Below are 27,363 nucleotides of genomic sequence, written 5' to 3' on the forward strand. Positions count from 1 at the left end.
TCTATGTGTGTTGACCATGTCAGGTCCTCTGTGATGTGGACTCCCAGGTACTTGAAACTGCTCACCCTGTCCACGATAGCCCCGTTTATCCACAGTGGCGTGTGTGTCCCCTGCTGTATTCTCCTCAAATCCACGATCAGCTCTTTGGTTTTACCAATGTTCAGGAGTAGGCTGTTATCCCGGCACCAGCGTGCCAGTTCATCAACCTCCTCCCGATAGGCCTTCTCGTCATTGTTAGAGATCAGCCCCACCACCACTGTGTCATCCACAAACTTCACTATGGAGTTGGAGCTGAACCTGGCCACACAGTCATGTGTGTACAGTGAATACAGCAGGGGGCTCAGAACACAGCCCTGGGGGGACCCGATACTCAGGGTGATTTTGCTTGAGGTATGACCCCCCACCCTGACCACCTGGGGCCTGTCACTTAGCCGGTGAGCTAACGTCGCCACTGCTCGCCCCAAACCTGGCGTAAAAGGAGTTGAGTTCATCCGCGAGAGAGGCATCGGCACTCACTATTGAGGGGGGGCTGACTTTATAATCAGTTATCGTTCGTACTCCCAGCCATAATCCTCTCATGTCGTTCTGTGCCATCTGTGTCTCCATCTTGTTCGCATATCGCCGTTTTGCAGCCTGAATCGAATCGAATCAAGTCAGGACCTTGCGAATCGAAATTGAATAGAATCGGGGTAATCAGTGCCGATACCCAACCCTTATGTCCAAAGGATGTCTCTCTCTCTCTCTCTCTCTCTCTCTCTCTCTCTCTCTCTCTCTCTCTCTCTCTCTCTCTCTCTCTCTCTCTCTCTCTCTCTCTCTCTCTCTCTGGATTAGAATGATAAGTGCATCTGAGAGCACTGAGCCTTGCAGACCTCCTGTCACAGAGAGAGATTGTTATGCTGTCTAATGTGTTTGTGTGTGTGTTTGCATTTGTGCGTCTAAATATGTGTGGGTATACGTCAATGTCCTTTTATTTGTGTGTGTGTGTGTGTGTGTGTGTGTGTGTGTGTGTGTGTGTGTGTGTGTGTGTGTGTGTGTGTGTGTCTGTGTGTGTGTGTGTGTGTGTGTGTGTGTGTGCGTGTGTGTGTGTTGACAGGTGCCTCTGGGGTTGGTTAGTCGTGACAGAGCCCTCAGCAGGAGGCCATCCAGCCAGCTAACTGATGAAGCCAGTTTATGGGGAAATTGAAAGCATGGGATATGAATTATTAAAGCCATTACACCTCTCTAAAGCTGCCTAACAGAGGCTATAAAATAGACCAACTCCTCTTTCCCCAGACACACAGAAAATATGCCTTCATTTTCACTGTCCTATCTTGGAACTGACTTTTCTTTTTAAGAGACTGGGCTGGAAAAATACTTCAAAACTCACAGTCTCATCTCAGAACTATCTAGAAATTCATGTTGGCAGTTATGGTTGAGGAAACATTTCTGATATCACTGTCGTACAATAGTTTCAGAGTGTACCTTTGTTGAAGAGTCTGGTAGTTTAACTTCTTTTTTCTTTCTTTTTTTTTATTATCTTTTTCCCCCTCCTTCTTTTTCCGATTTTTCTCCCATCCCACTGTTAGTCGTTATGCCAATTCCCAACCCCCTTCCTGGTTGTTGCGCACTTTCCCCTACTGTTGGTCCGAGAGGCCGGAGACTGTCACATGCTTTCCTCCGACGCATGTGCAGCCAGCCGGCAGCCAGCCTGGCCGCGCAGATTCTCACCGGGAGAGTGTAACGTCGCACTACCTCTCTCCAGATCCTACCCTTGCTGAGCAGGCGCCCCGACCGAACTGTAGGGGTCGCTGTCCACAACGCCCAGGACCCACCCACGGCTCCCCTCCCCCTAACTCAGCCAAACGAGTTAGTATAGCGATCAGCCCGAGCCAAGGCAATGCTGACTCTCCGGGAGTCGAGACCGCAGCCTCTTGCATTGGTGACGAGCACAATCTCCGCTACGCCACCTGACCGCCTCGTAGTTTAACTTCTTAACATGCACCAGGTCTTATACGACCCGTTTTGCACTCGCAGCACTTTGGCCAATCCAATGCTTTCATGCCAATGAAGCCATGTATTTCAAATGCTTTGTTCTGAGATTATTCTTCATACAGTAAATATTTATTTTGTTAGTTTGGGGCTCGAAGGGGGAGGGGCCTGTGCTATGTTTGTCAATGGGATGCATTTATGCTTCACTTACTCTGTTTCAGTATTATTGAGAGTGAATCTGATAGAATCTGAAGATAGCTCTATGTGTAACCTTTCATTAGAGCCCAAGATTTTTACTGTACGTTGAAGCGTTCAAGAGGTATAGCGTTTGGAGACATAGGGAGACTCAAAGTGGCCATTTTGGAAAAACACATAGACATACAATTAGAAAAAGTTGTGTAAAACACTAATTTTCTGTGGTATTGTTATCAACTTTAGACCTGTACTAGATAAGGCTTTAGGCTATGGACCCATTGTGTTTTCCAAGTCATACCTATCATCTGGAACCTGTAAGAGGCCTCTGTTTGCAAGATAATTCAAATGAAAGTAAATTTTTTTTTAAACTTTGTGGATGCAAATTCTGAATGTTTCCTTTCAAAAGAGATCAGACTCATGCATGTGCTATAAGTATGACATATACTAAATTGCAGATTACTTTGGGTATGCAATTTTCAGGCGTTTTCAAAAAAAAATGGCCGCTGGTTAATGTGGTACTTAAAGGGACAGAGTCAGGTAGTTTAATGTGGTTACGGTACTTAAAGGGAAAGAGTCAGGTAGTTTAATGTGGTACTTAAAGGGAAAGAGTCAGGTAGTTTAATGTGGTACTTAAAGGGAAAGAGTCAGGTAGTTGAATGTGGTACTTAAAGAGAAAGAGTTTTGTACTGTAGATACAATACAGAATTTTGCCATCCGGACACATGCAATTTGAAATCTGAATATAGAATATCAGGCCTATAATTGACCTTATTATGGCCAAGTCACACATATATGGATCAGGCCAAATCTCCCCTTTCCAATGGCAGAGTTAAATTTGGATTTAGTACCACCAGGCGCCCCTGACAGTGCAGCAAAAACCGTGAATGAAATCTACTGTAAGTACAGCTAAACAAACGTTGTGTTGAAAATATACACTTTGACTGCTGTTTTGATAGAGTTAGGGTCTTTACTCTTGGCTACATTTGAAAAATAAATGCAACATTAATTAATACGTTCTGTATTGATCGATTTATGGTGTGATATCAATCTCGTACCGGTATCAGACCGCTCGGGCTTAAGGGGTTATTAATATGGTACTTAAAGGGAAAGCCAACAGTCCTCCACACTTCACATGATATATGTATGACACATGTATGACTTGTTTGTTCTCACTCACTGATTTAGTAGAAACCCTCTAGGTTCACCCACACTGTACCATAACTGTACCATACCATACCAGCAAACCATATCACACTACACCATATCATACCATACCATACAGTATCATACCATACCATATTGTACTGCACTGTACCGTACGGTACCATACCACCAAACCATATCATACCACACAATATCATACCATACTGTACCACTATACTATACCATAGCATAGCGTGGCATACCATACCACATCACACCAAACCAAACCATAGCATACCATACCACAACACACCATACCATACCACACTATACCATACCATACCATACCATACCATACCATACCATACCATGCCATGCCATACCATACCATATAGGGGTGTAAAGGTACACATATCCGTACCGAACCGAACCGTTTCAGTGTGTACCGTACCGTACCAAACGGCTGTGTAGTGTACCGAACAAATACAATGGTATGTTAACCACTAACGACCGCCCCCACCGGGGGCTGTTTTTTTCACAATCTAATATAATTATTATTATTTAAAAAAAAAATTACAAGTTGATTATTAATTTCAATATAGAATATTCGTTGACAGCCCTACAAGGACAATTAGTTACTGCACACTACATCATCCCTGAGTGGAACATGGAAAGCCAAACTTTCCCCCACTGTACCGAAAACCCGTACCGAACCTTGACTTCAAAACCGAGGTACGTACCGTACCGTGGTTTATGAGTACCGTTACACCCCTAATACCATACCATATCATACCACACCACACCATACCACCCCATACCATATCATACCATACCACACCATGCCACGCCACGTCATACCATACCACACCATACCATACCATACTTTACTGGATCACAATAACCATACTGTACCATACCATACAATACAACCATACCATACCAGAACAGACTGGACCATCCCATAACCATAACCATAACCATAACCATACCATACTATATCATATCATACCATAACCATACTGTACCGTACCATACCACCAAACCATATCACACTACACCATATCATACAGTATCATATCATACCATATTGTACTGTACCGTACCGCACCATACCACCAAACCATATCATACCACACAATAGCATACCATACTGGACCTTAGCATAGCATAGCGTGTCATACCATACCACATCACACCAAACAATACCACATCACAGCACACCATACCACACCATATCATATAATACCATAACACACCACACCATGCCATACCATACCACACCATACCACACCACACCACACCACACCACACCACCCCACACCACACCACACCATACCACACCACATCACACCACACCACACCACACCATACCATACCATACCATACCACACCACACCACACCACACCATACCATGCCATACCATACCATACCATACTGTACCATACCATACTGTACTGGATCACAATAACCATACAGTACCATACCATACAATACCATCATACCATACCAGCACAGACTGGACCATCCCGTAACCATAACAATAACCATAACCATATTATATCATATCATACCATACTGTACCGTACCATCATACTAGACAAGACCATCACACAACTGTACTGTACTGTACCACCATACCATACTGTACCATCATACCATACCATACCATACCATATCATACAATATCATACCATACCATACCATACCATACCATACCATACCATACCATACCATACCATACCATACCATACCATACCATACCATACCATACCAGAATCCAGAGACTTCTTGTTGAGACTTCCAGACTCAACATCAGTCTCCCTGGCTGCTGGAGTGTCTGATAAATGGATTCAGATCAGGCTAATGTACTGAGGATTGGTTCCTGTCACATTTGAACAGCTAAACTAATCATGCATGAGTGTTGACAGCTTGCCTGATTAACGTCCTGAGCACTTTCTCTTTCCCCCTTGGATTAGGGTGAAAGCGTGTGTGTGTGCGTGTGTGTGTTTGTGTGTGTGCATGTGCATGTGTGTGTTTGTGTGTGTAACAAGAAGATTGTGTACTATCGTAGCAAGGTTTTGATAGTACTAATGTGAGCCACTTTCTGCACATTTAATTATACAGATAAAATACAGCAGTAGCTCAGCCTCTCAGCCAGAAACCTCTGAGCCAGAACTCACAGATAGTGTTTCTCCTGGCATGCAATCAGCAGCAGCCCCCCACAGCTGCAAAATTGCCTGCACTGTTAGAAAATGATGTAAAGACAATGAAGATTCTTCATCTGTCATTACTTACAATGTTTGGGCAGTTGCAGTACAGTTACTGCATATACCATGTTAGACTGTATAGATACAGGAAATAACCAAGTAAGGATTGTTTATAAACTGGAATATAGACACAGAAACTGGGACCAACTCACCCCCACACCACCACAAAACACTAAAGGTAAACACCTGTGTTACTCCAACAATAACATAACGCCAGCTCAGTTCAGCTCAGCAGCATGTCTCAGCTTCATGTTTGGTTTGAGCAAAGAGATCCCAGCTTTGTTAGGGTGGTCAGGAAATGCCCAGGCCCATTATATCCTCAGGCCATGCTTTAAATGGAAAAGCCCAGAATGTTACCTGTGCCAGCCGTAAGAGACTTAGTCTGTCTTTAGTCCAGTGGCGGCCGGCCGATAGTGGGCGCTAGAGCGCCGTCCTCCCTGGTTAAAAGAGAGAAGAAGAAGATTTTATATATTTTTTTTAGCCCCAGAAATAAAATAAACATGTTTAAAATGAATAATATTTACTCATTTTAAGTATGTTTGTGTTTCCAATGCACAATATAACGTTAATATATCAAATATAAATAATTGTTTTCATTAACAGGAAGTGACTCTGATAGAGAATAATACCGCCTCTATACTTTCCGTAGCCGTATTTCTCTCGGGCTAGACGCAATAGCGCTTACAGTGGGCGTGCACTGGTTTCATCGCTGTATCCTCGCAGCCAATCAAATAGGTCAACGCACGTAACGCACTGTGCGTTGAAATATGATGTAATATGATGGAAGCCGGGCGCGTTCTCAAGCGATCTATATCATCTAAACAAGCAGCGTCTATACTTTCCGTAGCCGCATTTCTCTGAGACGCTCTAGCCGCATTTCTTGGAGACGCTCTCTGATTGGCCGACGACAGTTTCTACACTGGTTAGGTAGTTACTCTTCGAAGTAGGTTAAGGTTAGAGTTTGTCTTAGAGCGTGACGGCAAGTTATTTCGACGGTTAAGCTTAGGCACTCTTTCAAAGTTGGTTAAGGTTAGAGTTTGTCTTAGAGCAGGGCGATAGAACACCAGGTAGTTTGGAGGCTGTTCGATGCTGTTGTGTTGTGGTGCCTAACAAGAAGCTATTTGGATGCAGTCTATTCTGGACAGTGGATATACATCAACAACAGTCTGGGACTATGGGACAGTGGACATATACACTTTATCGACCACGTTTCAACTAAACAAAGTGAGTTAATGCGGTCTCTCTCTCTCTCGCTCTCTCGCTCTCGCTCTCTCGCTCTCTCTCTCTCTCTCTCTCTCTCTCTCTCTCTCTCTCTCTCTCTCTCTCTCTCTCTCTCTCTCTCTTGCTCTCTCTCTCGCTCTCTCAACACAGCGTGTTAATTTCGCCGCGGGTATTGCATAATGGATGAATGAATGAATGGTAACTTGTTTAAAATGACAAGATATATATATGTGTTCATTATTGGATTGGTCATACGTGTACTAGTGTAGTATGAATAAACTCGACTTAACGTTGGTAACGTTATGAGTCAGTATTCGCTTGGTCAGCTGTCCGCTTGCCCCCCCCCCCCCCCCTTCACCCCCCCGCACCCACCCAAATGTAGTTCACACCAGCCGCCACTAATGACAAGATATATATGTGTTCATTATTGGATTGGTCATACGTGTACTAGTGTAGTATGAATAAACTCGACTTAACGTTGGTAACGTTATGAGTCAGTATTCGCTTGGTCAGCTGTCCGCTTGCCCCACACCCCCTTCACCCCCCGCGCCCATCCAAATGTAGTTCACACCGGCCACCACTGCTTTAGTCTATTGTGGTCTGTGCATGTTGAGTTGAATGCCTTGTGCTTCTACTTACACCTTCACCATGTCTCTATTTTCTCTAGATGATGGGCCATATGGGAAGACTAAGGACCTGTCTGGACCTGAGCAAAACATGTCTGCTAGGAGGCACAGTATCCCAGGTATACACCACTCATCTGTCTGTCTATCCATCTGGCAATCCAATTGGTTGTCTTTCTGTCTCTCTCTCTTCTTTACTATGATGGAAAACAAGTGAATGCATTTTTGTCTGAACAAGATATTGGCCTATTTATGGCCAGATTGCCATTAAATTTGCTGTGCATATTCATGACCCCAATAGGAATAAACCTATTTATATTTATATTGGTGAACCCAATTCCTCTAGAAGAGCATGGTTTCTCATGGTTTCTCAATGAGGGCGGTATCGAGCTTTGAGCTTTTTGCGAAACGTGAAGATATATTATGACATTGTATTGTTTATGAGCAATTAATACTAGGGATGTCCGATATTATCGGCCTACCGATATTATCGGCCTACCGATATTATCGGCCGATATCGGCATTAAAATGTGAAAATGTGATCGGTTTCCAATTTCTTTAAATTTTTTAATTTTTTTTTTACATTTTTATAACCTTTATTTATCCAGGCAAGCAAGTAAGAACAAATTCTGATTTTATTTATTGTCAAAAGTATGCATAATGTTGTGTTAATTCCACAACAAGAGATATATAATGTTAATTACCTGAAATTATTCCGTTTTTTTGGGGGGGAAACCCTGCATATATCGGTATTGGTTGATATCGGTATCGGAAATTAAGAGTTGGACAATATCGGTATATCGGTATCGGTAAAAAAGCCAACATCGAGCATCCCTAATTAATACCATGATTAGACATAATTCCACACCAGGCCAATATGAATTTGAACTGAACTTATTGGGATGCTGTTTGTGTATTTAGTGTGTGTGTGCATTCTTGCCTTCCACAAGGCTTGTCCATCAATAATCCAATGAGATGATGAAGACAAAATGTTGGAGGGAAAAATGAAATGTTTAAGAGTGCAGCAAGTTTGAACAGATGACAGCAGTCCCCAAGTGATGCTCTCTCCTTGGAATTCTGAAAGTTTAGAGGCGGTTTGAATGCATGCAAAGTCAAGGGATGGAGGCGAACAGAGTGAGACAGACACATCTTCTGTGTGGCGCGAACTGAGGGGAACAGACACTCACTTAATTAGCTCCAGGATCCTACTTGTAACACATTTCTACACATCAGAGAAACAACTTGACTGGACTCAGAAAATCGAAGAATCTCACTTCAGAAACAGGGAATGTGTCACTTTGTAATTTCATTTAATTAATACACACTTTGGTGGTACAAACTAAAATGTAAAAAAAATCTGAATCCAATGTAATTTGAGAAAAGATTATGCATATTTTATTATACCCTACCCATTGCCAGGACTGGCTAACCGTAAGCTAAGCAGCTATCACCTGAACATGTATACAATGACATAACACTCACATTTACATTTAGTCATTTAGCTGACGCTTTTATCCAAAGCGACTTACAAGTTCTGTACGACAAGCCATCAGGAAGGGCACAACTCTATCAGCTGAGCAACAATGTTCATCAAAGTGTTGAGTGCTACAGTGTAGGTTAGTTTATTAGGACAAGTGCATGACAGTACGGTTAGTTAGGGTTAGATTTTTTTATTGTTTTTTTTTTTTTTTTTTATTCAGATAATGGTTGAAGAAGTGCGTCTTTAGTCGACGGCGAAAGATTGGACGTGATTCGGCTGTCCTAACTGGGGTGGGTAGTTCATTCCACCATTGTGGGGCAAGGACTGAGAATAGGCGACTTCTCTTTGATGACCCTCCCGGAGCTTGGATAGGAGTAGGTCTGAGGCGGCCAGAAGATGCAGAGCGTAGGGGTCTTGAGGGTGTGTAGTTAGAGACCATTGACCGGAGGTAGGCGGGAGCGGTTCCCTTTGCCGCACGGTATGCTAGGTCGAGGGCCTTGAAGCGGATTCGTGCAGCAATGGGGAGCCAGTGCAGGTCCCTAAGAAGTGGGGTGACATGGGCCGACTTCGGTAGGTTTGAGATCAGGCGGGCCGCTGCGTTCTGAATGAGTTGAAGAGGCTTAGTGGCAGTGGCCGGGAGGCCAGCGAGCAGTGCATTGCAGTAGTCGAGGCGGGAGATGACTGTTGATTGGACGAGGAGTTGGGTGGCTTCTTTTGTCAGGAAGGGGCGTATCCTTCTGACGTTGCTCAGGAGGAATCGGCAGGTTCTGGTCGTCGCTGCGATGTGAGCAGAGAAGTTCAACTGGTCGTCGAGGACAACACCAAGGGGTCCTAAAACCGAGCCCTGGGGGACACCCGTCCGCAGGGGGCGGGTGGCCGACAGGGTCCCTCTCCATGACACTTGGTAGACAGACAGGCCGCCGTTCTGAACCTCTCCTCACTTTTTAAGAGAAAAGAGAAACAAGATGTCAACACTGCTTTACAACGGTGATTTTACCAACACCCGACGGAATCAGCACAATACCAAACTGGCCTGTGTAGCTGACTTGAACATGGATCTGCCGCTATCGCACATCCATGCACATATCTCCTTGTGAAGGAATACTCTCATTTTGATATGAAAGAAGGGGCTTAACACGGGACAGAGAGATAACCACTCGTCCAGAACACACAGGGATCACCAGTGTTAATGGTCGCGGCCCACTAGTTAAACTAAAATGGCTTCAGACCAAGGTCTTCTGTCGTCTAGGAGACTGAACAAAGGACCCTAGCCTGGGGCCGGTTTTCATAAACATTGTCAAGTAGCCCCCATAGCACTAACAGACAAGTGAAGCCTGCCAGCAAACATAACTCACCAGAACCAGGAACCCACCGCGTCTCACAACCGCGGCGCGTCCTACAGCCCAGCTGTGCCTTTACCGCAACCAGCACCAGCAAGGACTGCAGTTGGAAAAGCATGTAGCGGCACGAACTCCCAATACGAAAACCGGTGGAGGATTTTTAGAATGATCATCATCTTCCAGACACTCCAGTACGAAGACAATATCGCCGTATTTTCTCGAAAATAGTGAGAGAGAAAATAAAGATATGATGTCAACGTATCCTTGTTTCCCAAAGCTGCTCCTAATCCTTTCTTCCAGCATGGTGTCAAGTGTGGGGATCTACCGAGGCACTTCTTCCTTGTGGTGAAAGCGAGAAGGAGGCGAGTGGGTGGCCCCACCCCTGCTTATATGGGTAAACTGATAGGGGTGTGGTCAGACGAATATTGGGATTAAAGGTACATTTGTGGTCTTTATTCAGTGTGCGTGCACATATGCGAGATAGTGCAGAGAGCGATGCCGAGCGAGAGCGAATACGAAACAGAACTGGCTTCACAGGAGCCAGTCAATAGTTATTTTCCTTGATGCAGTGCATTACAGTCATTATTCTGAGGTTATTTTTACACATTAGCCACCAGAAACTGAAATTATACATCATTATGGGTTTATGATGAATTTAGGAGCATGTGAAGTTAACCTCTTAAGCCCGACGAGACCTGTACCGGTCCCAAAATGACATCGTCATAAATCAATCTCTCCAGACTGTTTGACAAAAGTATCGTTTTATTTTTCAAACGTATTCAAGTATAAACATCATAACCATGTCACAACAGCAGTTATAATGTATATTATCATCAATACGTTAGTTTACCAAAGTGTTATTAAAGTTATTAGATAGATTTTCGTTTTCGTTTTACTATAGTTTTGTTCGCGAAAGCCGACCATTTTGGAAAAATGTAACGTCGGGAATTGTAGTTTCTAGCTGCCATTTTGAAGAGGACACCGAGAGCTTTTGATGAGCATCGGAATTTTTCCGAACGATAATAAACCACAAAACTTAACGTTATTGGCATATGTGACCAGGTATAGACCTTGGGTCCTCTTAAAAAATGATTTTACATGAAAGTACAGATTCATACCTTCAAAATAAGCCATCACTTGAACATTTTGGGGGGATACTTTTCAAGCTATGTCCTATGAATCATGGTGATATCACAAAACGTATTCAGAGATAAAGGGCCTTAGAGAGAGAAGGGGGGCAATTTGCTTACAATGTAAGACAACTACAACTACCCAGAATTCATTGTAATCCATGGCACCCCTCCTCTCTAGAGCAATTAAAATCTGGCAGCTTTCCAGTCTGGTGCCTTTGTTATTACAATGACTTTGTCTTGTGACCATGCAAACTGCAACCACTACCTTCTGTAGTGGGGTAGTGAAATGTTAACCTTCTGTAATGTGGTAGTGAAAGGTTAACCTTCTGTAGTGTGGTAGTGAAAGGTTAACCTTCTGTAGTGGGGTAGTGAAATGTTAACCTTCTGTAATGTGGTAGTGAAAGGTTAACCTTCTGTAGTGTGGTAGTGAAAGGTTAACCTTCTGTAGTGTGGTAGTGAAAGTGTTAACCGTATGTAGTGTGGTAGTGAAAGGTTAACAAAGGGTTATGTATATAACCCAGTTCTATGAGTTATGGTGCGCTCAGCACCTGTCTGCACTGTACTTCACTTCGTGCACAAGCACTGAATAAAAAATTCCACCATGTACCTTTACATCCCAACATCCGTCTGACCACACCCCCTTCCGCTTACTTTCATAAGCAGGTGTGTGGTCACCTACTCGCCTCCTTCCCAAACTTTCACCACAAGGCGAGATCAAGGGCTGCAGCGGCGTCCAGGTGCTGAGCGCACCATAACTCATAGAACTGGGTTATATACATAACCCTTCGTTCTATGTCGTTATGGCTTGCTCAGCACCTGTCTGCAACAGGGGCTGAGCGGGAGCCATAGCCCGACAAATGTACCCCGCTGAGGCCCCCCACAACCATCAGACCAGGGAGGACCGAGCCCCCCCGACCCTCCCCAGACTGTTTGACAAAAGTATCGTTTTATTTTTCAAACGTATTCAAGTATAAACATCATAACCATGTCACAACAGCAGTTATAATGTATATTATCATCAATACGTTAGTTTACCAAAGTGTTATTAAAGTTATTAGATAGATTTTCGTTTTCGTTTTACTATAGTTTTGTTCGCGAAAGCTGACCATTTTGGAAAAATGTAACGTCGGGAATTGTAGTTTCTTGCTGCCATTTTGAAGAGGACACCGAGAGCTTTTGATGAGCATCGGAATTTTTCCGAACGATAATAAACCACAAAACTTAACGTTATTGGCATATGTGACCAGGTATAGACCTTGGGTCCTCTTAAAAAATGATTTTACATGAAAGTACAGATTCATACCTTCAAAATAAGCCATCACTTGAACATTTTGGGGGGATACTTTTCAAGCTATGTCCTATGAATCATGGTGATATCACAAAACGTATTCAGAGATAAAGGGCCTTAGAGAGAGAAGGGGGGCAATTTGCTTACAATGTAAGACAACTACAACTACCCAGAATTCATTGTAATCCATGGCACCCCTCCTCTCTAGAGCAATTAAAACCTGGCAGCTTTCCAGTCTGGAGCCTTTGTTATTACAATGACTTTGTCTTGTGACCATGCAAACTGCAACCACTACCTTCTGTAGTGGGGTAGTGAAATGTTAACCTTCTGTAGTGTGGTAGTGAAAAGTGAACCTTCTGTAGTGTGGTAGTGAAAGGTTAACCTTCTGTAGTGTGGTAGTGAAAGTGTTAACCGTATGTAGTGTGGTAGTGAAAGGTTAACGAAGGGTTATGTATATAACCCAGTTCTATGAGTTATGGTGCGCTCAGCACCTGTCTGCACTGTACTTCACTTCGTGCACGAGCACTGAATAAAAAATTCCACCATGTACCTTTACATCCCAACATCCGTCTGACCACACCCCCTTCCGCTTACTTTCATAAGCAGGTGTGTGGTCACCTACTCGCCTCCTTCCCAAACTTTCACCACAAGGCGAGATCAAGGGCTGCAGCGGCGTCCAGGTGCTGAGCGCACCATAACTCATAGAACTGGGTTATATACATAACCCTTCGTTCTATGTCGTTATGGCTTGCTCAGCACCTGTCTGCAACAGGGGCTGAGCGGGAGCCATAGCCCGACAAATGTACCCCGCTGAGGCCCCCCACAACCATCAGACCAGGGAGGACCGAGCCCACCCGACCCTCCCTAATGGAGGATACCCCCCCTATTGGAGGTTCACGGGAGGGCGACGGATCCGACCGTGCGAAGAGGCACTCAAGCAACCCAACGCACAGGGTGAGCAGACCATGGCTTGACCCCACGACTACACACATGCACAACCCGCATGCCACCCGGGAACGAACGAAGGAACAACCTTGTTACTGCCCCCAAAATCACGGGGTCAAGAGCAAACCCAACCCCGTGGCAAGGCCGTAGCAGCGGAGCGCGAAGGAAGACCCAGACCCACTGAAGGGACTGGATCTCCTGAAAAAAGGGGGCCCGGAGAGGTCAATGACGCCAGGCATAAAAAAAACCACCCAGAGGGGTCAAGGCAGAGAAGGCTGACATGATTGGCAGACGTCATGAACGTGCAGGGGCACACTCAACCGGACAACCCGGGAGTTGACACTGCTCCAACACACCAGGGAATCAACCACCCTGTCGTTACCATATGCGGTGGTTGTTCCTATAACCCCTCAAGAAAAAGGGGGTTATCCCAGGTCTACGGTATCAACGAAACTTTACTTCGGACCGTGCGCGGCAGCTCGGGAAGCACACAGGGTTACCAGAGGAGGTCCAGAAGACCACCCCAACAGCCCTCTCTCCGCCATGCGTGAGAGAGGTGCGGAGAAGAGAACCAGCCCCTTATGATAGTGCCAGGTACAAAAGAGTACCCAACAAGGGTCTCCATAACGCCTAACCTTGCGACGCCCCGGGCCGACCCGGCCTTTTTCCCCCTGAAAAAAGCCCAAGTCCCTCAGGGTACCAGAACAGCAGATCTGCATCCCCCGCGGACAAACGGGTTAACTGAACTGGACCAGCATGACCAGAACCAGTCCCGTGCCCTAACCACGCCGACATGCCTACTCCAGGAGAAGGGGCAGATATGCGTGTTGATCTAAAACATGAAAAGAGGGCGCCACCCAGACGGGCCGGTGTGAACCGCGCTCGGTGGCCCACCCCAAGGGCGTGAGACCCCTCTACCTATGTTCAGATCCATTCCGTTATCATCCCCCAGATATGAACGAGAATCCGTCGAGAACCAGTAACAGGTTCTCGGAAGAGGACAAAAACCTCCATCCCAGTTGCTTTATAAAAACGCCGTTTTAACAACGAGCAACCAAGGCGTACTAGCTACCCGCATGATTCTTAACAGAAACACCCCGAGCTAGCACCATGCATGCGTCGGGACACAACCACATCAATGAATAGGCTATTTAGACCCTTCATTGAATCCCCAAGGCGCCTGGGAGAAACGACAAGAAGGGTGTGGTGCTTCCTATACTCTATACACACTCTTTTATTTAAAAAGAAGGAAGCACCAACTGACATGAATCCCATTTGACACAGCTGAGGGTAAAAACTGTTCACATTTTTACATCCAGTCACCCCTACCACAGAGGATTTTAGACTGAAATTCCCCAGAGAGCCTTCCCACGGGAGTCATAGAATGAAAAAGCCATGGTAACTTCGAGTCATGTGACCAACCGACTCAAGTTACACATAAATCGAGCGTAGTGGATCCGTAAGTCCTACGCTCTATCCCGACACTTTGACAACAATAGCTCGTACGTACAGATCTAACTCACAGAAGCCATCATCAACAGCAACGTGCGTAGTGACATGTGCTATGACGGGGGGAAACCCAACACTCAACGCCTGTTAATAGGAGCAGAGTCAGGGCAACCCTTCCCCCCCCCCCCCCCCCCCCCCCCCCCCCCCCCTGTCAAGTCGCCTAACGGCTTGGCCCTGACTGGCCTGACAGGAGATGAGTAAAAAAAAACTGACCCCCCTCACAAGCCCTTCCCCTCTGCACACAACAACAACTTTAGCATATGATACCTTTGGTAGAATGCTAATGAAATAGCGTAAGCTAATACAATGCACGCTACCCACAGACAGGGAACAAACTTAACTTTTTGACTTACCAGCCATTTGGCTGGTAGATTTTTAAAAGTACCAGCCGGGCAGATTTTTTACTAGCCAAAAATTATAAATAGCTTTTTAGTATATCGCCATGTGTTATTATTACATATAATACTCTCATATGCTATTTTCAATTAATATCATAAACAACATAAGGAATATTAGCATAATTTTGAGTGGACTGAAGGAATAAGTCAGCGTTAATAGTTTTAAATGCAAATAATTTATTGAAACATAGAAGTGGGGTCGAGACACACACACACACACACTGTGTTTCAACTCACCACCCCCCGCATCATATTGTAGGCTGTCTTCAAACTTCCACTCCTCTCAAAACATTTTATATTTGAATATCAACATTATCTGTCCATCCTCAGTAATCCTCAGTTTACTATAATATACTCCTGTCCTGAGTCCTGACTAGTGACTCCGTCGTCTTTCCAAACGCACGCACACAGGAAAGGGGAGAGTGCCCCCCCCCCATTTCCCTTTCCTCAGTGCTGTTTACTGTGGCTCTGCCTCGTCTGATCATCAGGATTAGCTTGTTAGCTGACGTTAACGTTGTAGTGATTGGTACATAAACGTTAATTTCGGGCGATGTGGGCATAAAGGAATGGCGACGTTGCAAAGCATGTAGCTGCATTGGACTCGTTGTGAGAAGAAAAAAAACATCACAGACTTATTTCGAGTCTGTAGGCGCACTGCTGTGTTAACGCTGCTCTGTTTACAACGCTGCTCTGTTTTCAAGAAACAACACGGACTGGGCGGATATCATATGACTCGTTAGAGTTGCTAGAGGGTTTTCAAAATAAGAGTATCATATTAACCTGAACGTTGCTAGCTGCCGGAGCCCAGATATTATGACTGGAGCTGCGCTTGGGGCGACAATGAGACCCGCACAGGATTTTCAAAATAAGAGTATCGATATGAATTACACGCCAGCTGGCGGGCAGACTATTATTTTTAGACGCCAGACGGTAAATCTACACGCATTTGGCGATGGGCGCCCAGTTATTTTGTTCCCTGCCCACAGATAACTGTGAACAGGGTTTACAACAAAACCAAGTCGCGTGTGTGTGTGAATCCTACACCCGCATCCATGTTGTACATAGAAAAACACTGATAGAGAGAGCGAAACGGCTGGGCTGTGGTACGTGTCCATACGAGCATTACTGCAACTAACACAACAGTGTTGTAGCTCAACATTACTTGTGTAAGCAACAGACCATACAACTAGCCTCTGCCTGCTTGTGGAGTCTCAGGCCGAGGTAGAAAACCTTTCTATAACCGAGTGTAGGCTGCAGACCTTGCTTAAGCTCATAACACGAACGTAACCCTCCTATCAATGCATACTAGTGAAGATTCACACTTTGCAACCTCATCATATGTTTGGTGAAGAAACACACAGTTTGTTAACAAAAAATACAGTCCCCCTTTAGAGGGCACTTTTTATTTCTGAACAAAAGTATATGAGAGGGCCAGGGAGGGGTAAACAGAGGGGACCAAAGGGGAAAAAAGTCACTGGGTCTAGCAGCGCCTGCCGCCTCGAGCCGCTCGGGATTTGCCACCCCGGGAAGCCCCGGAGGGACGGTAGACAATCGGCGCCTGGTCACGACGATCCCTACCGTCTCCTCCAGGCGCAGATGGGCCGGCTGCAGCGGCGGCGCCCTCTCCTCCTGGCCTTCTTCGAAGGGCCAGCAGTGGCGGTGGTAGCAGCAGCAGCCACGGCGGAGGAAGCTCGATGACGTGGCAGCCGTCTGACTCCACCGGCGATGTCGGGAGGGGGAAAAGGAGGTTGGAGCACGGAACGCTCCTCCTGCATTTCTCTGCACGTCGAGGTCATCAACTGCAGGGCCTTCCCGAACAGTCCAGCATCGGAGAGGGGTGCCGTCAGAAGCGGAATCCTCTTCTTCTCCGGCACACGGGCCTGCTCCAGCCAAAGGTGGCGCTGGGTTAGAGTTGCCAGGGCGCGCACTTTCCCAGCGGCTATGGCCTGCGGCTGAGTCAGATGCAGGATAGCTTCTGCTGACTGGGTGAGCTGGTCATGTTGTACATCACTCAGCTCCATGCCGCCTGTCAATATCCCGGACATGAATCTTGCCAGCTGCGTGATGTTTGACGCGGCAGCCAGAGATTGTGTTCCGGCGATAAATGACTGGTCGCTCCAGTAAGCCAACCGCCTCGCCGATTTCCCTTGAGGAACCGGCTTGCGTAACGGCTCCCACACCACCTCCGGACAGAGGAGCGCGGCCATCGGCCTATCAAGCCGTGGCACGCCCTCTCTCATACCTTTGACCAAACCCGCCACCGCGCGTAACTTGTACGTAGGCGGGGGTGAGGCCAATGATGTGGGACACCACCTGGCCCCGACGAACATAGGCCCCCATTGAGGGGAAACATGGGTAGACAACGTCCACCCCTCTCACCGGGCGACGTTGCCAGAGATGACCTATTAGATCATCAGGGACAGGAACAGGCAGTGGCTGCGGCAGCGGCACGCCGTTTGCGACTGCCGCCACCGCCATAAGCTCGGAAACAAAGCCTGCAGTTCCCCCTGCAGACTTTCCTCCACCGAGCCCGCATCCCTCACATACAGCAGGCTTCTACTGGTCAAGGAGCCACACTCCGATGTGGCTGATAGTAGGGCATCCTGCCGACGAGTCAGAGGTTCTTCTCCAACATCTTCAAACAAGGCGCCCCAAGGAGACATTTCACCCCCCTCCAGTGTTACCTGGACGGGCGGGATACATGTCTCCACCAGGCCTTCAAATAAGAACCTGTCTGCCTCTACCATGTAATCCTCTGTTTCCATCGGGCAGGTAGAGACCGACGCATCCTCACTGGGCTCCAGCAACTCACCAAACCCAGGCCGTTCGCGTCTGCAAGCCACCATCTTGCGACGGGAGCGAGCAGACGCAAAAAGTTTGCGTCTCAAATCCTCGGGAACCAAAGGAACCGGCCGCTCAACAGCGGACAATTCCCCGGAAGCAGAGGAATCAGAGCCAGGACCAGGCCATTGCAGAGGCGACGGCACCGGTGCACCAGCTCCTTGGAGAGGCAAACTACCCATCGGACGCCTACCGGGCGTGGCTGCCAACCACGAGAGAGGCAACAGCCCTGCACCAGGACGCACGACGGAGGCGGAAATGGAGAACCGCTGGTGGAGAGTGGCTCTGCGACTCTCCGAAGTAGACATTATGACTTAGATTTTTCTATCGAATATTTATGAGAGAAGAAAAAAATAAGCACAATGTAAACACGTCTGAACTTTCTTCAGCTAACAACCTCGTCAAGTGGGGATCTACCGAAGGCACTTCCTTGTGGTGAAAGTGAAGAAGGAGGCGAGTAGGTGACCACACACCTGCTTATGAAGGTAAGCGGAAGGGGGTGTGGTCAGACGGATGTTGGGATGTAAAGGTACATGGTGGATTTTTTTATTCAGTGCTCGTGCACGAAGTGAAGTACAGTGCAGACAGGTGCTCAGCAAGCCATAACGACATAGAACATTCTGTAGTGTGGTAGTGAAAGGTTAACCTTCTGTAATGTGGTAGTGAAAGGTTAACCTTCTGTAGTGGGAGGGGGGTATGTGGGTATACTTGTGTACACTTGTGGAGAAAAGGAACTAAAAATTATTGATGGCAATGAAAGCCTGACTTGTGTACTGTAAAACCAAATAAAAATATTGTTTAAAGAAAAAAACTTGATGATAAACAAGAGAACAGAGCATCTCATGAACTTATGTCGTGGACTTTATGGAAGAGTTGAGCTGTTGGTAATTGTTAGTTTTACCTAGGATAGCAAGCATCTCAAAATAGTCAAGATATTAATCAAATTTCTGTTAACAATGGCGGCCAACCACGTATATACGTGATTGGGAGCCAGCGCTTGACGGCCAACCACGTATACATACGTGTTAAACTCGGTTTTGCTTTTATTCCATTTTAATATCCTACTCAATGTCACGGAGCTGTATTTTGGCTGGAAAAGGCATATTGGGACTCCGAAAGTGCGGTACCGGCCAGATCCTGGTATTGGCGCTGTCTCGAGAATGCAGTTTCCCCTGTTCCAGACCAGGTGTCACTTTTATTTCGCTCCGGGTGGACTTTTCTGTTAGCCTGAAACTATGGCTTCACCAGATCGCCTGGAATACTTTTTGCGACGCCGAATTCAGTATGCAGTAAAGAAATATAGCATTAGCCAATGGACATATCGATCTACCAGATGGCGATCAAATAACTGGGGAATTCTTTTTGGAATCCAACCGGCCACAGGTAAGAGCGATTTGACGTACATTTCAGCCTGATCGGGCATTGTTCTCATAGCCATCCACCCGGTCAGCGTATCTTGTTGCAATAACGAATGCCGTTATTGGTAATCAATAATCAGAAACGACTTCCCCCCCCCCCCCCCCCCCCCCCCTTGCATGCATTCATGGTGGAACATGATGCCGATCATATGCATTTAGATTTTTTACTCTAGCTTGTGTAGGGCCGAAACGCGAATCGATTTAACGTTATTAGCTTAGCGCCCTATAACTAGCTTTGCAGGAATTACCCCAGACCATTCCGATATAATGTTCATATTCACAACGCTATAAAACGGGAACGTATTGATGAACAAATTATTTCTTTATGGCATATTGAAGGGAAGGTTTATACTGTCAATTGACAATGACAATGGACACATAGCAATAATATAAAATATAGATTTAGCTCTACAAACAACCTCACGCACAGTGAAAACTTGTAATGAAAAGCTGGCCTCATAGAGTGGGGCCCGTCTAATCCCAATGGACCCGAATGTGTTTTAATGCAGCTATCTCGTATCGCTTTTGATAGATTTCATCACGGTCCAATTTCGTGATACACGAGCGGTGAACAAACTTGTTATTTTCTTTATCACTCTGGCCGCATTTACAAGTGAATCGTACAAGCTTGTCCATCTCTTTTTCGTGGTTTGTGTCATCAACTCCAACAAAGCTCATTATTTCTTCGACTTCGTCTGCAAATCTGCTCTCAATGTTCTCAAGTGGTCACTCTCCTCACACACAGCCTCTGGCACAAGTTCACCTGTAGCGTAGCCGCTTTCGTGACTGATGCACGCTAACAAGGTTTGAGTGAGTGAATCCACAGTCACTTGCTCCTCAATAGGAAACCACCCTATTTTAACTCTGAAGAACTGGTCTGACACGAAACGTTCGTTATACAAGTATCGCAGAGAATTTTCAAAGGTACTCACAGTTGCACGAGGGTCTTGGACAGAGAACGGCAATGGTTTGGAAAGCTCGGCGTTGCTAATAAACATTTTAAATATTTTTTATAAAAACTGGTCAACACTGGTCAACACTGGTCAACACCGTTCTCTGTCCAAGACCCTCGTGCAACTGTGAGTACCTTTGAAATTTCTCTGCGATACTTGTATAACGAATGTTTTGCGTCAGACCAGTTCTTCAGAGTTAAAATAGGGTGGTTTCCTATTGAGGAGCAAGTTGGCTTTGTTGGCGTGCATCACAGTCACGAAAAGGGCTACCAGGTTGCTGTCAGTGAAAACTGTGGGCCAGCCAGCCAATAACAAAAAAAGTCACCTCCCCCCTCAACTGTAGTTGATTAAATTAATTTATATGACATTAGGTAGCATTAAATCCAATCTAACGAAATTCGTTGGCTCATAAAATTCTTAACATATTAAATGTGATTTAATTATAACAGACTGCTGTTTAATGTCGGCCGGGCGACAGAACGGGCTGCCAGAATAGACTTGCGTAAATTATATAGAGAGAGGTGCTTGTCTCTGCTTAGCTTGCTAACGTTAAGATAGAAGTGTAACTAGTTACACTATGCATGCTTTTTTCTAACGTTTTCGTTCTCTCCTATGATGAAAGCAGAGCTCTGTGTCTGCTTTAGCACCTCTCAAGTACCGTGTAATGAATGAGCTGTAATGAACAGGCGCTTGCACACACCAGACCACACCCTTCAGAGGCTCCGCTCCCCGCAAATTGTAGTCCTTTCCCAAGCTTTGGGAACACATACTGTCGGACAATCTAACAATAATTAACTCATTTACAAGTTTTGACATATTTCTGAAATGCGAGACATATTCGCGATTTCTGAGAAATGTAACTCGCCGTCACAAGTCGTCTTTGGTCATGCCGAGTCACATATTACTCGGATTTCAGAAATAGGTCAAAATAGAAATATTGCATTTTTTACTGCTTTGAAATGTTCTTTCTCTGTTCCCTTATTTGCAAAACTTAATATAACTTGTAAATGAGTTAATTATTGTTAGATTGTCCGACAGTATGTGTTCCTGAAGCTTGGGAAAAGAGTACAATTTGTGGGGAGCGGAGCCTCTGAAGGGTGTGGTCTGGTGTGTGCGAGCGCCTGTTCATTACAGCTCATTCATTACACGGTACTTGAGAGGTGCTAAAGCAGACACAGAGCTCTGCTTTCATCATAGGAGAGAACGAAAATTTTAGAAAAAAGCATGCATAGTGTAACATTAAGTTACACTTCTATCTTAACGTTAGCAAGCTAAGCATGCGCATAGCGCGACCATGTGTAACGTTAAACAAATATCCCCCCAAAAACAAATATATGTGTTAAAACATAAAATCAGTATACACAATACCTTTAGATTTAACTTTGTGAGTATGTCAATCATTATGAATTTATTTATTTTTTATATAAATTAGACTTTTCTATGTAGGACATGTTTTGTCCCGACTCTCAAGAATCAGTGATATATATAGTCGAGAACTGACAAATGTTTTATTACAAAGACAGAGAGAGGCAGACAAGACACATACAAACATAAAGAAGTGTTTTCATGAAGAGTGTTTGAATAAGACGCAGACAGATGGAGCACTGAGATGCAGGGATGCAAAGCGGGGGACTTTACGTATGAGTGTGTGAACCGGAGGATATAGAGAGACTGACAGGGGTGAAGATGGAGTGACTTTGTGGAGGCTGTGAAAGAAATAAAGAAGGTGAGGGGATACAAGAAAGAGTGGTATTTCATGAAAAGATTTGTGAAAAGAGAGAGAGAGAGTACAGACAGAGACAGACAAAGCGAGGAGACGCCTGGTGAGGGATTTGACGAGGAGTGTGCAAGAGGTGCAAGAGAGGCAGATAGATGAAGACAAAGGATGGAGAAAACGAGGCGACATGAAGATCTGAGAAAACGTATCAAAACACTTACAAAGAAACGGGAAAATGCAAGTGATATTAACCTCTTCCACCCGACGGGACCGGTACCGGTCCCAAAATTACATCCCGTCATAAATCAATCTCTTCAGACTGTTTGACAAAAGTATCGCTTTTCTTGTCAAACGTATTCAAGTATAAACATCATAACCATGTCACAACAGCAGTTATAATGTATATTATCATCAATACGTTAGTTTACCAATAGGTTAAAGTGTTATTAGATAGATTTTCATTTTCGTTTTGGTCTTGTTTAGTTCACGAAAGTCTACCATTTTTGAAAATTTGAATGTCGGGAATTGTAGTTTTTGTGCTGCCATTTTGTAGAGGACAACGAGAGCTTTCTATGAGTGTTGCAATTTTTCCGAACGACACTTCCCAAAAACCTCTATGGAGTTTCAAGCACATTACTTCGGTATGAATTTGTTTAATATCTCTTATTATTCGGGATAATAAACCACAACACTTAACGTTATTGACATATATATATTTTTTTTGATCTACTTTTTCTCCATTTTAAATTTTTTTTCTCCCATCCCAATTTCGTATTGTCCAATTCTACCCTCCCCTGTCTCGAACGCTGTTAGGCCATGCCTCCCACTGGCCGGCTGCAATGTGGACGAAGCCTTGCATCACGTGTCCCCTCCGGTACACGAGGAGGCAGCCGTCGCATCTTTTCACCTGCACAGCGCGATCTCTCAGCGGCGAGGGTCTGCGTGGGAGGGACACGCCGCCCCCGTTGCTTCCTGATTCTGCTGCGCAGGCGCACCAACCGACCTGTAGGAGTCGCTGTCCACAACGTCCGATCCCACCCACCAGCTTCCCACCCTCTAACACTGCCAATTACGTTAGTATGAACGACCAGCCAAGCTGGTAGCAATGCAGAGAGCTGGGCTCAAACCCAGCATCTCCTGCATTAGTGGCGAGCGCCTTGCCCACTGCGCCACTTAGCCGCCACGTTATTGACATATATTGAAGCGCAGTTCGTTTATCTTCCCTATTTTTAGCATGTAGCAACAATTAGATTTGAAATTTGTTTCAAAACGGTTGCACCCTGATAAAAATAAATAAGCTACAGTACATACAGTAGATTTCATTATCTGTTCTTATGCACGCCTGGTGATACTAAATCCAAATTGAACTCGGGCTTGAACTTGAAATATAATATTTGGCACAATTCATAAATGTGCGAATTGGCTATAATACGGTAATTTATAAGCCTGCTATTCTATATTCTATAATAATATTTCAAATTGCATTGGTCCGGATGGCAGAATTCAGTACTGTATCTACAAAACCTTCTGTTTAATCATCTTCCCTTTATTAATTTGCTTAGATTTTTTTTTACACATGATCTCAAGAAGGTACTGAACGAGATCCGTGGTAGTTTTTCATGTCTGGTCATTATTAGCATGGTGTTATTCACTGTCAAAGATGCTAAGAACAATCATAATTCATATTCTCCTTTGTTTCATCACAATTATAGAATAGAAGTGGAGCAATATTCCATTTACTTAGGTATGTATTTTAGGCGGATTTTCGAAAATAGGGCTCCAGGCTTAAGAGGTTAAGAGTAGTGTGAGAGAGAGAGAGAGAGAGAGAGAGAGAGAGAGAGAGAGAGAGAGAGAGAGAGAGAGATAGAGAGAGAGAGAGAGAGAGAGAGAGAGAGACTGCACAGAAATGGAGACAAAGAGACAGAGAAAGTGAAGCAAGTCAGAAGATCAAAGAATTCTACGGGTGCCCCTGTGCACAGCCGGGGTGCAGCCAGAGCAGGAACAATACGACGTTCGAGATCAAAGTAATCCAGCAGCACCAGGACTGTTCAAATCAACTTATCTAGTTTCGTTCATAGTCGTATTATAACATTGCAGCTGGATCAAAGAAAACATATCGAAACACAAAAGAAGAGAAAAGCTACGTGTGTGTGTGTGAGAGAGAGAGAGAGAGAGAGAGAGAGAGAGAGAGAGAGAGAGAGAGAGAGAGAGAGAGAGAGAGAGAGAGAGAGAGAGAGAGAGAGAGAGAGAAAGAGAGAGACACACACAGAAAGAGACAGAGAAAGCGAGTAAGCACAGGAATGCAGGTGATTTTCTGGGGTGAAAAGCGTCTTATCATAGAGACAGAGTGTAGGTATTATACTCTGCTCTCCCGTCCCTCAATATCTACTGTCCGTGCAAAGTGTGAAACGTCCCTGTGGTCTGTGTGGTCCACGCAGCATCTAGGCAACGTTGCCCAGTTGATACCTGCCGTGCGGTAGGGCACCTCCAAGATTATGTAGCGAGGAGGCCACACAGACTGCATCGCAGTGATTGGCGTTGCTATGGTGACATAATGTGACCTCTGTTCCTTGAGCCGCTCTGACCACAATGACTATGTAATGACCTGTAGCCAGGCCATGAACAAAGTGACAGCTACAGTATGTAAATTGTAAAGCTATTTTTTTTTTTTATTCCAGTCGATCATAATGATCATGATCATACTACGGAGAGCTCACTGCGTTGGAGAGAGAGAGAGGTAGAGAGAGGAGATCGATGATCTCTCTCTCTCTCTCTCTCTCTCTCTCTCTCTCTCTCTCTCTCTCTCTCTCTCTCTCTCTCTCGCTCTCACACAGCATTAAGTATGTCACGTGGAATCCCAAGCAGATCAGACCTAGTATACAGTATATGAATAACTTCAGTATAAGTACAGCTTTTTTAGCATATTGTTAAAAGAGCCAAGGCTGGCTTGTGTAAATTAAACATATGACTTACCATCAGAAGAGTTGACATTCAGCTGTCCACAACAAAAAAAATAAGTGTTTCATATCCTTTACTTCATTGTAACTGTTACAATGTTATTACTAAACACAAACACACCATCACCACCACTAATATCTTTAAGAAAAAAAATATTTGTATTATAACTGAATGTATCGAATTAAATAACACATTTTAAATTGCAATTATTATATATAACAAGATAATCAGTAATAAGGGGGCGGATAGGTGGTGCAGTGGGCAAGGCGCTCACCACCAATGCAGGATACGCTGGGTTCGAGCCCAGCTCTCCGCATTGCATTCAGCTTTGCTGGTCGTTCATACTAATACATTTGGCAGTATTAGGCGGTGGGAAGCTGATGGGTGGGGATCGGACGTTGTGGACAGCGACTCCTACAGGTCGGTTGGTGCGCCTGCGCAGTAGAATCAGGAAGCGACGGGAGCGGCGTCCCTCCAAAGAGCAGACCCCCGACGCTGAAAGATCGCGCTGTGCAGGTGAAAAGATGCGACGGCTGCTACCTCGAGTACCGGAGGGGACTCGTGCTATGTATGACTTAGTCCACATTACAGCCGGCTTGTGGGAGGCATGGCCAAACAGCGTTCGAGACAGGGGAGGGTAGAATTGGACGATACAAAATTGGGATGGGAGAAAAATAGAAAATGGGAGAAAAAGTAGATAAAAAAAAATATATATAATCAGTAATAGAATTAAAGCAAATTATAAAATAAAACAAACTGAACTGTACATTAAATGATAAAACTATAAACAATATAATTAACATTAACAAAATAATGTGTGCATTTTGTGTCAGGTGCATTTATTATAGATCAGTTATGCATTTGTCTTCCAAATTTAACCCGGCAAGTATTTGCATGTTAAGTGCAGTACATTTTAATCGAGGAGGACTGTGGAGAGAGAATCCCTGACTCAATATCTTTGGGAACTATAAGAAAAAAATATTACTGAGATGGTAAACAAATGCATGAACAAAACTTCAACAGATGGAGACAACATTGATATGACCCTGGTAAAGAATATAATTGAGGGAATTGTGGATCCATTAACTCACATATTTAATCTTCCATTCCCAGAAAAAAATTTAATTGCAAAAGTTATCCCAAAGCTGGAGATAAACACCTCTTCACCAACTACAGACCGGTATCATTATTATCACAGTTCTCAAAAATACTTGAGAAACTATATGATGAAAGACTGGCCAAATTCATTGAAAAACGTCAACTATTAATGGATAGTCAGTATGGTTTCAGAACAGCTAGATCTACTTCCATGGCATTAATGGAGCTAGTAGAACAAATAACCACATGTATAGAGAGAAAGAAATACGCACTCCATATATTCATTGACCTTAAAAAAGATTTGATACAATAGATCATGAGATTCTACTTAAAAAGATGGACAGGTATGGTGTCAGAGGGGTCGTATTTTAATGGCTTAAAAGCTATATTAGTAATAGACAGCAATTTGTTCAAATAGGCCAGAACAAGTCAAGGTGCTTAAATATTACCTGTGGTGTCCCAGTGGTGGGACCCAAATTGCTGCTGGAAACCACACATAAAATATCTACGCTCAAAAATTGCAAAACTGTATAAAACGTATATCCTAACAGGATAAGCTAACCCAACGCACGCTAGCCACAGACGACAACGTCTGCGAACAGGGTTTATAACAAGGCCAATGTTTATGTGTGAACACGACACCTGTGTTTTATGTTTCAAGAACACAGAAGATCGATAGAGAGAGAGAGGTATATAAGACCGTGGCACAACTACACACACACGAGTACTTCTGTAGGCAACACTACAATGTTGTGGCTCAATACCACTGTTTCAAGTAACAGAACACAAAACTAAACCTCTACCTTCATAGGAAGAACATAAGTCTTCAGGACGAGGAAAGAAAAACACTTTTCGACCAAGTGTTAG

At 44.7% G+C, this 27,363-nt stretch overlaps 1 protein-coding gene across 1 annotated transcript in view; it reads left to right on the forward strand.

The window, feature by feature from the left end:
- The window catches only part of grip2b (glutamate receptor interacting protein 2b), a gene marked incomplete at both ends in the record, with an annotated part of 726,896 nt that overhangs the window by 464,677 nt on the left and 234,856 nt on the right, over window positions 1-27,363 (forward strand). Inside the window, one exon of the mRNA XM_084315732.1 lies at window positions 7,463-7,540. Coding sequence (XP_084171858.1) covers window positions 7,463-7,540 — 78 coding nt within the window. The remainder of the gene's footprint in view (window positions 1-7,462; window positions 7,541-27,363) is intronic.

This window comes from Notolepis coatsorum, assembly GCF_963971535.1.
Source record: "Notolepis coatsorum genome assembly, chromosome: 6".
NCBI classification, from domain to species: Eukaryota; Metazoa; Chordata; class Actinopteri; order Aulopiformes; family Paralepididae; genus Notolepis; species Notolepis coatsorum.